Source organism: Hyla sarda, chromosome 6 (genome assembly GCF_029499605.1).
Source record: "Hyla sarda isolate aHylSar1 chromosome 6, aHylSar1.hap1, whole genome shotgun sequence".
Classification (NCBI taxonomy): Eukaryota; Metazoa; Chordata; class Amphibia; order Anura; family Hylidae; genus Hyla; species Hyla sarda.
Window position 1 is genome coordinate 76351009 of NC_079194.1, and position 14396 is coordinate 76365404.

The window sequence follows — 14396 nt, forward strand, 5'->3', positions numbered from 1 at the left end:
TTTCTGGGGGGGCTGCCATGAATCCCCGGCAACTAAAGGTACCAGCCGCGGGTGGGGGGTTGTCTAATCTGGGGGTACCATCTACCTACTGTGGGGGTCTTATCTGGGGGTACCACCTGCCTATTGGGGGGGGGGGGTCTAATCTGGGGGTACCACCTGCCTATTGGGGGGTAAATCTGGGGCTCCTACCTTCCTACTTGGGGGGGGGGGGGGTCTAATCTGGGGGTACTACCTGTCTACTGGGGGGGTCTAATCTGGGGGTACATATACAAAGAAGGCCCAGCACTCACCAAGGTAGATGCAAGAATGTGATGTTTATTCACATAAGTGGACAGAACGCGTTTCGGTGGGATAACCTTCCCGCCGAAACGCGTTCTGTCCACTTATGTGAATAAACTTCACATTCTTGCATCTACCTTGGTGAGTGCTGGGCCTTCTTTGTATATTTACAGCATCTTTGCCTCGCGCACCACCACCATTGCGGAAGTGCCGACCACCTACATCTATATTAATCTGGGGGTACTACCCGCCTATTGGGGGGGGGGGTCAATCTGGGGCTCCTACTGGGGGTACTACCTGCCTACTGGGGGGTCTAATCTGGGGGTATTACCTAATGCAATGTTTGTGTCCAAGACCCTAATTTAGGAATTGTTTAAAGTGTGTTAAGCAAGTTTAGTTTCCTTGTTTATCTTGCTCATCCTAATTCAGGTTATTTACTGTAACTGTAGAAGCAGAGAAAGGACCGCAGAGTAAGGCTTTCCTCATACAAGTTCAGTCTGGTATGTAATCGTATCACAAGTTGAGTATCCCCTTGTACGCATCTTTGGCACAGTTTACATGTAGCTTTGGTGCAGCTGGACAATCAGAAACCTGAAGAAAAATGCAGGTCTATCGACATACATGCAAAGCTGCACCAAAACCGGATGTAAACTGTGCCAAAGCAGCATGTAGGATGCGTGCAAACTGCCAGTGGATAGGTGGGAATAGGTGCTTATTTAGGTGATGCACCACCAACCACCAGTGTGTTTTCTTTACTAGAATTTATATTTTTTCAATACAAAAAAACAAGTTTGGATCATTGAACTCTGTTGTGTTCTTCTTTTAAAACAAAAGATATTAATTGGTTATGGCAACTGTATGAGTTGTTTTTTTCTAAACTTAAACCTCAGTATTCTAATTTAATTGCTGTGCTGGCACTTTGAGGGAAAAAAGTTGGCGTGCATTATGGTTTGGGCACTCGGGCTCAAAAAGGTTCGCCATCACTGTCCTATGAGATAATAAAGATCAATGTAAAAGATCAGTTGGTGCAGTGTTATAGCCACTAGAGGGGGCTATAGCACTGCAAAAAAAAAAAAAGTGGGGGGGGGGGGGGGGGGGGAAAAAGTTAATAAAGATCCTTTAACCCCTTCCCTTATAAAAGTTTGAATCACCCCCCTTTTCCCATAAAAAAAAAAACCTGTGTAAATAAAAATAAACATATGTGGTATCGCTGCGTGTGGAAATGTCCGAATTATAAAAATATATTGTTAATTAAACCGCACGGTCAATAGCGTACACGCAAAAAAAATTCAAAAATAGCATATTTTTGGTCACTTTTTATATCATGAAAAAATGAATAAAAAGTGATCAAACAGTCCGATCAACACATAAATGGTACCGCTAAAAACTTCAGATCACGGCGCAAAAAATGAGCCCTCATACTGCCCCATGCACGGAAAAATAAGTTATAGGTGTCAAAAGATGACAATTTTAAACGTATACATTTTCGTGCATGTAGTTATGATTTTTTCCAGAAGAACGACCAAATCAAACCTATAACAAAAAATGTACTGCATAGAAACGGAAGCCCCCAAAAGTAACAAAATGGCATTTTTCTTCACTTTTGCCACTCAATGATTTATATATTTTTTTTTCTGTTTCGCCGTAGATTTTTGGGTACAATGAGTGATGTCATTACAAAGTAGAATTGGTGGCGCAAAAAAAAAAAATATAAGCCATCATATGGATTTTTAGGTGAAAATTGAAAGAATAATGATTTTTTAAAGGTAAGGAGGAAAAAACAAAAGTGCAAAAATGGAAATTATTAGATGTCTTTGGCGCCGCTTATCCACAACATGTCCTTTCTTTGAGATGGCAAACCCCACCCGTGTAAGGACCTGCTGGTGGTTTAGTGGTCCTAACATTAAGTTCATCAATAGATGTTTAGGCGAACCTACATTTTAGAGATGGGTTTGCACTAGAGAGAACACTAGAGAGTCAAATTGCCATGATATAAAATATAACTTTTATTTAATTCATTAAAATTATTTAACATAATTTCATAATGCACATGAAACTAGTGTCAGGTGATCACTTAACCACAATACAAAGAATAAGGTGCACTTAGTGGGGTGGTGCTAGCAGCTACATAATAGTGACCCAAAATATGCAATATAGGGATGACGGCCTCTTGATAAAGATCTGAAACGTGCGTTGAGGTCAGAGGGGTGTTTAGGTGTTTCTCCCACTATGGGTAAGTATATTTTTTACGCGTTGATACTAGTTTGACCCAGGACTAAACACTGATAGGACTAGTAGGTTCTGTTTGTAACCACAGTAGTACCAATTTGGTATCTTATATGTGAATATCCCTATATTGCATATTTTGGGTCATTATTCTATAGCTTCTAGCACCTTTATTCTTTGTATTGTGGTTAAGTGATCACCTGCCACCAGTTTCGTGTGCATTAATGATGAAATTATGTAAAATAATTTTAATGAATTAAATAAAAGCTATATTTTATATCATGGCAGTTTGTCTCTAGTGTAACATGTTTGCTCTAGAGTAGCCTATATAGCAGTGGTCTTCAACCTGCGGAGCTCCAGATGTTGCAAAACTACAACTCCCAGCAGGCCCGGACAGCCGTTGGCTGTCCGGGCATGCTGGGAGTTGTAGTTTTGCAACATCTGGAGCTCCGCAGGTTGGAGACCACGGCTATATAGTATATAGGAGATATATTGATGCAATACAATATATAATGCTTTGACGGTGTTGCATATGGATATATTGTATCAGAATAGAACCTTGGTGTATTTATTTTAGAGATGGTGTAACATAAACCTTTGTGACCTGAATTCTGGAGCTGATCTATGGTGTATGTTGTAACTCCGCAGAGGAGCTGTAGGCTGATATGAATTGTCTCGCTGACCTCAATAGCCAATAAATCTCTAATAAACAGTCCCTGAACTAATATCCTTTTTCTCTATCCAGTGGGAGCGACGCTGCCTCAATAAAATCTAGAGCCACATTAAGTGAAGATGGAAAACATTACATCCTCAATGGTTCAAAGGTATGGGAATATGTATTCATACCCTTTATTGTCCTGAGCTCAGAAACAACCTTAAGAATCCTGATCAATCTCACGTATATTGCCTGCAGCCTCTTAACTCCAAGTATTTTTGACTGAAAATATTGGGGCAGATATACTAATACAAATATGCTAGAATTCCAATGGATTTTGTACCAGCAAACTACTTACATGACTTGCACCACATTTATTTAGAATGTTAGACCCTGTGTGGCTTGTGTGCGACTCTCCTTGCCTTACTCTGAAATGTTATGCCACAATTTTGGGGGCACAAACCAATAGTTGGTCTAAACCTAGATTAGACAGTCTAAAATGCACCGGATTCATCGTTTATCAGGCTAGTACTGTCTGTTAGATGATACTAGTAAACATTAATAACTGGAGGTATTTATTTATTCCTTACCAAATTCCTTACCAAATTTTTATAAAAAAAAAAAAAGGCAATAGGTAAAAATCCGCACAGTTTACCTAATTCAGAGAAAGTGCTTTCAACAATACTTGTGCATAAGCTAGCAAATTTATGGCGTAGCCTTGTGCCAAAATATTAGTATGCATTTTGGATTTTTAAATTTTTTTCTTTTTTTTTTACTAAAGAACTTGCAGCCAATCATTGGGAAAACGCTAAAAAATGATGCCGTAATTAAGCCATTGCACACACAAATGTGCACCTAAAATAAACAAGACAACTACTTTAACCACTAATAATAAATTCCTCCCATTATATTATGAAGTTCAGGTGTGAAAGGTCCAATATTTATGATACTGATTATGATTCTAATTATATTTAAACATTTTTAAAGGAACACTCTTGTATTTGGAATAGAATGTGGAAGACCCTGCACTGATTATAACACATCGTATGTGCTTTTATTTTTTTTATTTTTGTATGTTCCTTTTAACTACCTTTTAGAGATGAGCGAACTTACAGTAAATTCGATTCGTCACGAACTTCTCGGCTCAGCAGTTGATGACTTATCCTGCCTAAATTAGTTCAGCTTTCAGGTGCTCCGATGGGCTGGAAAAGGTGGATACAGTCCTAGGAGACTCTTTCCTAGGAATGTATCCACCTTTTCCAGCCCACCGGAGCACCTGAAGGCTGAACTAATTTACGCAGGATAAGTCATCAACTGCCGAGCCGAGAAGTTTGTGACGAATCGAATTTACTGTAAGTTCACTCATCTCTACTACCTTTGCAACCAAATTTTACTTTCGAAAAAAGGAAGTAGGGGATAAGTAGCTGATCGTTGGAGTCCGACTGCTGGGACCTCCCCACAACATTGTAACGGGACCCCGACTTCCTGTGAGGAGCGTTTGTCGTCTACCGGTAGATGGCACAAGCTCCATTGATTTCTGTGGGAGCGCGGATGATGCCCAAGAGCTGTATTCCCATATAAATTATTGGAGATCATGTTGTCTACAGAACACGCTGTTAAGTGAGAGACGGTCTCATTCTGTAGCTCACAGGGGGGTCCCAGCTACTTATCCTTTTAGTTAATGTCGCCTGGAGTTCTAATTTTAAACAAAGATCATTTGCAAACTGATCCTAGGAGACCTTTGTGTCTCCATGGTACAGGACCCCAATCAGACCCGATGTTGTTTGATCCTACAGTCATACTCTTTACCTGTTCCCTACTTCTTACTAATCTTCCTTGGGTACATTAGGAAGAAGTAGGGAAACGTGTCTGTATCGTACTCCCTTTTAAGTACAGAGGCAGTGTAGCGCATGTTAAGTCTCTGAATGGTGCGTTACCCAAGTACAGCAGGTACCGTATTTTCCAGCGTATAAGACAACCCCCAACTCTTACAGTGAAAATATAGAGTTTGGAATATATTTGCCATATAAGACTACCCCTCTACCGCTATGTACGGTACCTTACAGTGATTGGCTGGTTGTTGCATACAAGCCTGCTTGGATTGGCCAGCTCTCACTGTTTCCAAGACTATCAGAGCAGTATATGCCTCTTTCACCCGTCTGGCCCATCATTGTATCCTATTACCGTACCTCCTTCTCTGCATCTCAGATCTCGCATATGCGCCACCCTTATATCCCATTAACGTACCTCCTTCTCCACCTCTCTAATCTCGCAAATGCACACCAGCGCTGCCTCTCAGATCTTGCACATTCACAACTGCACCGCCTCAGATCTCGCACATGCGCATCGCTTCACTGCAGTCCTTAGGAGCGAGATCTGAGAGGCAGAGAAAGAGGTATGGTAATAGGATACATACAAGGGTGGGCCGGACGGTTGAAAGATGCATGTTTTTCTGGGCACAGCGCTGCTCTCTCTCTCTATCCATACAGTATATTTATAAGACGACCCCCGACTGCAGCACCCGCCCTATAAGACGACACCCGGCATATAAGACGACTCCCGACTTTTGAGAACATTTTCCTGGTTAAAAAGTAGTCTTATACGCCAGAAAATACAGTATATATCACAGTAGCATGCAGTGCAGGTAAGGATGGTGCTTACTATTTTTGTATTTTCTGTATGCAGTTTGGTTTTTAACAGATACTAAATTTAGATGTTAGTCTGACAATATTTTTGGGGGTTTTGTCACTACAAGAACTGTATATTAGATGTGTACATGTTATTGAGGGTAGGATTAGAGATGAGCGAACTTACAGTAAATTCGATTCGTGACTAACTTCTCGGCTCGGCAGTTGATGACTTTTCCTGCATAAATAAGTTCAGCTTTCAGGTGCTCCGATGGGCTGGAAAAGGTGGATACAGCCCTAGGAGACTCTTTCCTAGGAATGTATCCACCTTTTCCAGCCCATCGGAGCACCTGAAGGCTGAACTAATTTACGCAGGATAAGTCATCAACTGCTGAGCCGAGAAGTTTGTGATGAATCAAATTTACTGTAAGTTTGCTCATCTCTAGGTAGGATGATTAAAAAATTTTATTAATTTTTTTTTCTAGATCTGGATATCTAATGGAGGCCTGGCTGATATTTTTACGGTATTTGCAAGGACAGATGTTGTAGAAGAAGATGGTACTAAAAAGGACAAAATCACAGCCTTCATTGTGGAGCGTGCCTTTGGAGGTGTCACTCATGGAAAGCCTGAGGATAAATTAGGAATCCGAGGATCAAACAGTAAGACATATTCTTCTATTGTTAGCGTCACATTGAAGTAGAGTATTGGACTCCTTGGAGAGATAGTGGGAGCCTGCCAACACCACCTACACACAGCGATTGACAGCTAACCCTCTATCGGGGTGTATGGCAGTGGGGTGCCTCCTGCTGTTGCAAAACTACAACTTCCAGCATGCCTGGACAGCCGAAGGCTGTCCAGGCATGCTGGGAGTTGTAGTTTTGCAACAGCTGGAGGCACCCTGGTTGGAAAAAAAAACTGGTGTATGGAATAAGCTGTCAATCACTAAGTGTGAGCGGGGAATTGGGGCCTTCACTGTCTCCTGCTCCAAATCCTAAACACCTGTATATCACAGAGCACAGCTCTTTCCCCTTTCCCATATCCTGCTGTCACTACACATCACTAGACAGGTTTGTTACTGCCCCATTTCGTCTTTTAACACACACAAAATCAACACCTATTTCTGAAGAACATTTATTTATTTGTGTGTGTATGTGTGTAGAATACTTATTTATTTTTGTGGTTTGAAGTAAGTCAGTCTTACGTTTTACAGTCACATCAGTTGCGGGGCTAGCCTTGGAGCAGTGATTGGTGGTTCCAGCAGTGCCCCTTCCATTATGACTGTCTCTGTAGGTCCCTATAGATATGTGCCGTGTTCCTTACACTCTTATTTATTACAATGCTTTTGCAGCCTGTGAACTTCATTTTGAGAACACAAAGATTCCTATTGAGAATGTAATCGGTGAAGTTGGAGGAGGTTTTAAAGTAAGTTGTTGTTGTTGTGTTTTTTTTTTTTTTTCTCCTTCCTTTTATTCCTGTGAAAATAACAATGTTTCCATTGCCAATGTATTCTGCAGTTCTTCACAATTATTTTCTTATACCCATTCCTGGTACCTCATCTCCCTCTCCATTGATATCACATATGTTTGCTCTTCTCGTATATTGATCATTCATTTTTCAGGTTGCTATGAATATTCTGAACAGTGGACGATTCAGCATGGGCAGCGCCTCTGCTGGAATGATAAAGAAGTTGATAGGTATTATGAGTTATTCTTAACTATCTTTTATTTCTTCCTTTTTTTTTGTTTTTTTTCTTCCACATGAAAACTTACTCCCTATTCTATGTAATCTAGAATTGACAGCAGACTATGCCTGTACAAGGAAACAGTTCAATAAGAAGCTCAGTGACTTTGAGCTCATACAGGTATGTAACTCACACAGTGTACCTTTTTTATTATTATTAATAAACATACCCTTTGAAACACCGCTGGTTGGCAACCACTGTTGTACCATGTTTCCTTGTTCTTGTCAGCATCAGATGACATCTGTGCCATATGTCTCCTGGCCTTCCTCCTCTGGACTGTCTCCTGCTACTTCTGCTATTGCTGCAGTTTCCGCTCTGCCCTCTAGGGGCCACACATGAGCATTGGCTAAAATATATAGAGCCAGTGTGCACTCTCCAATGGATCCCCCCTCCAATCCCTGCTAGGCACTGCTTTTATAACTCCGCTCCACCTGATGACTCGGCAAGAGTTTAGTTCCTGCGCAGCTCAGGTCTTTATGAGTTTTCTGCTGATAAAGTGTTTCCTGACTATTGCCTGACTGCTAGACGTTGCCTTTGTCTCTGGTTCTGTTTTGCTACTCCTGTGTGTGAATTTGGACTGTCGACCACACCTTTGTCTGCTACCAGATTGTTCTCACAGCACAAACAGTGTGACCAGCTGCCACTTACCCAAGCCAGACCAGTAAGTGGCACAGTGGGTTCACACCTGTTGGGGTGTTACCCACCTTCTGGCCCCTGAAAATGAACTCACTGGGATCCCTCTTTTATTTTTAATTTTTTTTCACCCATTGTTGTAGTGGAGGGAAAATTTACTGCGGTTTCTTTATGGTAGAGATCTGTTTGCACATACAATTTACAGTCTTTGTGTATTTTCAGATCTAGAAAGTACACTGCTTGTTAGCTGTATTTTTTGCCGTCAATTTTACATTTTTTTTCTTTCATTCAAGTTGGGGTCCACCATGAATTTCACAAGATAATCTTATGTCCCTGCCAGATAAACTGGAATGTCATTAGTAAACCTTTTCCACATTTGTACTTTTTCAAACAGTCTGGCAGGTTGCGTCAGGTTGGCCTCCATAGTCGTGCCCTGGGGCTGCAGATAGAAAATGAATCAGTTATGTGCTAAAACAAATTCCAATGCTTCATCAAAAAATCCACCAGTTTCCCCATCTCTGTAATTCATAGTAAGGAATTCTCTGGCTGCCTTGAAGCCATCCCGGGGTGAGATGGAGGTATACAATGCCTCCACACCGCATGTGATGAGCCACATATCTTTTTCCAACTATATGCACTCTAATCTTTTGAGAACATTCCCACTGTCCCTTATATATAAGGGTAGTTGTTCTACTAGTAGTTTAAAGTGTAAATCGAGGCACTTTCATTCCTTGCGTCCTGAAGCTTTGCCACATTCCTTATTAAAAGCACTAGCTGATGTCTACATCTGAAGGGTTTAAGCTGTGGAGTGGAAGACAGTAGAGGAAATATGTACGTGTTTGTGTTTTTATAGCACTAATCACTTTCTATTGCCAATTGGTATAATGATTGGTAGGGAACGACCGATATCGATATTTTTTTTTTTTTAGGGCCGATACCGATAATCTGTGGAGGTTAAGGCCGATAGCCGATAATTTATACCGGAATATCGGTATAAGTTATCGGCTATTTCTTCCCCCTCCCCCCCCCGAAGCCGCTGCAGATCATTGATTTAAAGCGGGTGCTTTAAATCAATGAACTGCAGCGGCTTTTGCGGTTCCAGAGACCGCCGCCACCACCCGCTTCTCTCCCCCTGCCTGTATAATGCCCCCCTGACTTATAATACCCCCTGTCCTATGCCCCTCATGTATAATGCCCCATGTCCTGTGCCCCTCACATATAATGCCCCCTGAGGGGCAGAACAGGGGGCATTATATGTGAGGGGCACAGGAAATGGGGCATTATATATGAGGGGCAGATGTCAGGGGGCATTATATGTGGGGGCACATGACGGGGGCATTATATGTCAGGAACACAGGACACGGGGCATTAAATGTGGGGGTCACAGGACAAGGGGGTATTATATATAAGGGGCACATGACAGGGGGGGGATTATATGTGGGGGCACATGACAGCCCCCCCCCCCGTCATGTGCCCATATAATGGCCCCCTGAGTTATAATACCCCCTGTCCTGTTCCCCTTACATATAATGCCCCATGTCCTGTGCCCCATGCATATAATGGCCCATGTCCTGTGCCCCTCACATATAATGCCCCCTCAGGGGGCATTATATGTATGGGGCATTATATGTGAGGGGCACAGGACAGGGGGTATTATAAGTCAGGGGGGCATAATATGGGCACATGATGGGGGGGCTGTCATGTGCCCCCACATACAGCGCTCGAGCAGTGCTCACCCTTCTCACACGCTGCTACGTTCTTGTACTGTGAGTGAGAGCTGGGGGGACGTGATCTCCGGCGCGATGATGTGATGTCATCACGCCGGCCTGCTGTGGATGGCGTCCCCGCGGCTCTCACTCCCACTGCAAGAATGAAGCGTGAGAAAGGTGAGGGAGTGGAGGAGCGGGACAGCTGACAGCTTCCTCTCCACCATGCTGTCAGCTGTCAGGCAATTGCCCCATTGGGTGTCGTATTTGCAAAGGGTTGATCTAAACTAGATTGTTCCGCACGGCAAAACAATGCGTGCGCACGAACCGCGGGACTTCAGTCCCGGCCTGAAGTTCAGGGCCGGGACTGAAGTCCCGCGATTCGTGCGCACGCATTGTTTTGCGCATTATCAGCAGGTTAGAAGCCGATACCGACAACGGCAAAAAACTTGAATATTGGCCGATTTACATTTATTGTCACTAGGTTTAACAATTTTTTGAGTGACGGGGGGTGGGGGGGGGGGGTGGAGGGGGTGGACATGGGTGACAGGGTTGAGAAGGGGTAACAGAGGAGTGGAAAGGGTACGGTGCCTTAAGCAAGCTGGCCCGCACAGCTTGCAGTTCCACGGCAGGCACGGGAGTCCGGCGCACACGCAGCTCGTTCCGCCCCAGGGCACCATTTTCGGGTCGCAGCCGACGAAGGGGACGCAGGGGGGAGGGGGACACTCCCCTTCCCCCCCCCCCCATGCACAGTCAGTCTAAGTGGGCAGGCCGGGGCAGGACATTTAAAATAAAAAAATAAAAAAATAAATCACGGCAAAATCTCACGGCACTACGAGCAGTGCAAAACGGCACACACGTGGTCCGCGGCACCGCGGTTGGGAATCACTGGTATAGACCCTGTCCTTGTGACCAAGCTAACATGAAATGTATGTCAGTGAGGATTTCTGGTGACCTACAGGTAGTGGCAGTGTGGATGGCAGTTTGACTTGCTTTGGGGACTGAGCATATCTAGCATGTTATCCTATATATTTAAGAGTGTTACTGTGCACAATTGCATACTGCCATTTCCCTGTAAGGTCTGTCTTCTATGTGCTTTTATAACGTTTGTCTTGATTTTTCAAATACAAGTATATATGTGGCATCTCTTAAAGGGGTATTCCAGTAAAACACTATTTATTTATTTTCATATCAACTGGCTCTAAATTAAACAGATTTGTAAATTCTATTAAAAAAATCTCAATCCTATCAGTACTTATCAGCTGCTGAAGTTGAGTCGTTCTTTTCTGTCTGACAACAGTGCACTCTGCTGACACCTCAGGAACTGTCCAGAGTAAAAGCAAATCCCCATAGCAAACCTCTTCTGCTCTGGACAGTTCCTGACATGGACAGAGGTGTCAGCAGAGAGCACTGTGGTCAGACAAAAAAGAACTACTCAACTTCAGCAGCTGATAAGTACTGGTAGGATTAAGATTTTTAATAGAAGTAAGTTATAAATCTGTTTAACTTTCTGGAGCCAGTTGATATAAAAAAACTTTTTTTTTTCACTGGAATACCCCTTTTAATATTTGAAGTCTACCATTTTTTATAGGAATATTGGGAGAGATTTATCAAAACCTGTGCAGAGGAAAACTTGCCCAGTTACCCATAGCAACCAATCAGCTTGCTTCTTTCATTTTTATGAAGGCCTGTGAAAAATGAAAGAAGCGATCTGATTGGTTGCTATGGGCAACTGGGCAAGTTTTCCTCTGCACTGGTTTTGATAAATCTCCCCCATTGTATTTATGTGATAGCATACTGTTCATCTTTGTAGGAAGTATGTATGTTACCCTTTACAGATAGTTGGGCGGTGCCTTTCGTTGCAGAAACTTTTTGTCTTTATGGCAGCCGTTCTAGAATTTGCTTGTACTGGGATCTTCCTTTTGCAGTTTTTGCTCAAGAGATGTAAAAAAAAAGTTAAATAATTATAATTAAAGTAATAAGTGCAGTTTATACATAAAAGGAACAAACCGGTGAGGGAAAATCTGTAATTGTAACACATTTCTGTCCTCTGATTCTCTAGGAAAAATTTGCTCTCATGGCTGAGAAGGCCTATGTGATGGAAAGCATGGCGTACCTCACTGCTGGAATGATGGACAGACCAGGGGTTCCAGATTGCTCAGTTGAAGCAGCCATGGTTAAGGTAAATTTCACATACAAGTATCCCTCTCTTGTCTCACAAAGAACTGCATCCAGAAAAACAGCAATAAATATTGGAGGTCATTATTGGATTTGCTGTCAGCGTCTTGTGCTTATTTCTTGTTATAAATTGAGATGACAGGATTCCTCTTCCTCCTAATGCAGGCACTCACAGCTACTGAAGCCACAAGTGCATGACAAAACATTTCAAGCATTAATAAAGCAAAAATCACAATTACACTATGCCTTGATAAAGGTTACAGAGAATGTATAGAAAAATGTAAATGTTAAAAATGAGAGGCCTCCAAGTCCTTTGCTTGGCCGGAGAGCTGGCCACACCGTTATAGCCATTCTTCATTTTATCCGTCAGCTGTATTTGCCGCTAAGAACTGCAGACTAGGGATCGACCGATATCGATTTTTTTAGGGCCGATACGATAATCTGTGGAGGTTAGGGCCGATAACTAATACCGATATTCCGGTATAAATTATCAGCTATTTATCAACCCCCCCCCTGCTGCAGATCAATGAACTGCAGCGGCTTTTGCGGAGCCAGAGACCACCGCCGCCACCCGCTTCTCTCCCCCTGCCTGTCCGGGGGTCCTCCTGAATCCTATCACCGCCACCGCCCCGGCCGCTGCCCCATTGCCTCCCCCATCCCTGGTTTTATAATTACCTGTTCCCGGGGTCCACACTACTTTTGGCTCCGGTGGCGTCCTCCTGAGCGGTCATTGTGCGCACTGACGGTGACGTCGCGTTGAGGACGTCACTCGTCATTGTGCAGCGCACAGCGTAACACAGGACGCAGCAGGAGCCAGAAGTAGCATGGACCCCGGGAACAGGTAATTATAAAACCGGGGATGGGGGAGGCAATGGGGCCAGGGCAGTGCAGTAGAGGGTACGGCGTGGTGCGGGGGCATTATCGGATTATCGGCAGGGTAATTGCCAATAACGCCCAAAATCGTTAATATCGGCCAAACCGCTGTTAGGGTGCTTTCACACTACCGAATTCTCGAGCAGAATTCTGCTTAGAAATTCCGGTGCAGCAGCCTCACTTTGCCTTGAAAGGGATTCTGCTGCACCGTACGTATTTCTGAATTTCTGGGCTCCTCTGAAATGTATTTATTTCGGATATACGTTGCTGTCAATAGTAACTGCGCATGTCTTTTGAGGAAGAGTGGTGCAGTTGCCCATAGCAACCAGATTATTTCATTCATTTTTCGCAGGCCTCATTGAAAATGAAATAAGCAATCTGGTTGCTATGGGCAACTGCACCACTTTTCCCTCTACACAGGTTTTGATAAATCTCCCCCTGTGTCTACAGTGGACACAGAGCTAACCTGGCTGCAGCAGGGAGATCGCTCTTGTTATTGCCGTCAGCAGATCCACAGCATACCATACGCCAAGGATGTGCTCCATGTGACCCTACAATAGGGTATAAAAACAAACTGGACTGTTCCTGGAGTTGGTGGTGGTTGTGAAATTTTTATATAATCTCCTTTTTATTTCTTAGCCAAGTGTTAAGGAGGTGGTGCCTAGCTGCGAAAGTACCACAGCCTGCACGCCTCCCAGCCCCTCCTAGACTGACAGAGTAGGGTCATCAGGGATCTCTGGTGGCCATCATGCAGTGGAGCTGACAATCTACCATGGTTTATTTTTGAAGTGGAAACCACAATGCAGATGTGAGCTGAACCTAAGTGATACAATTTGGGCAGTGTTCAGTCACCAATAGAGGGAGCTGACTGAAACTACCGTATTTATCGGCGTATAACAAGCACCCCCATTTTAACAGGGAAATTTAAGTAAAAAAAATAAAATGTAAAATAAATGACTTGGACTAAATGCCACATCCCCCCCCCCCCCCCAACTTCGTTTTCTTCTGTCCCCTCCAGTGCCACATCATTCCTTCCCTTTTATCAGTCCCTGTGCCACATTTACCCCCCATGTCTCATCATCCCCCCATGTCTCATCATTTCCCCCTGTCATAGACCACCACTAGCCGTACAGACATTAGCATTTAGTGCCTGCCCCACCATCATTTCCCCGTCTCATCATCCCCCACCCTGTCTAATCATGTCCCCCATCATTATCCCCTCATCATTTCCCCCTGTCTCATCATGCCCCCCATCATTCCCCCCTCATCATCCCCCCCACCCTGTCTCATCATCTCCCCCATCATCCCCCCTTATCATTTCCCCGTCTCATAATGTCCCCCCATCATTCCCCCTGTCTCATCATGCCCCCATCCTGTCTCATCATGCCCCCATCCTGTCTCATCATGCCCCCCATCCTGTCTCATCATGCCCCCCATCATTCCCGTCTCATCATGCCCCCCACCCTGTCTCATCATG

At 43.7% G+C, this 14396-nt stretch overlaps 1 protein-coding gene across 1 annotated transcript in view; it reads left to right on the top strand.

Annotated features, from left to right (window-relative positions):
• ACAD9 (acyl-CoA dehydrogenase family member 9) overlaps positions 1 to 14396 on the top strand; it is a 60086-nt gene that overhangs the window by 26879 nt on the left and 18811 nt on the right. Inside the window, exons 6-11 of the mRNA XM_056524214.1 lie at positions 3251 to 3329; positions 6273 to 6447; positions 7137 to 7210; positions 7407 to 7482; positions 7579 to 7649; positions 11931 to 12050. Coding sequence (XP_056380189.1) covers positions 3251 to 3329; positions 6273 to 6447; positions 7137 to 7210; positions 7407 to 7482; positions 7579 to 7649; positions 11931 to 12050 — 595 coding nt within the window. The remainder of the gene's footprint in view (positions 1 to 3250; positions 3330 to 6272; positions 6448 to 7136; positions 7211 to 7406; positions 7483 to 7578; positions 7650 to 11930; positions 12051 to 14396) is intronic.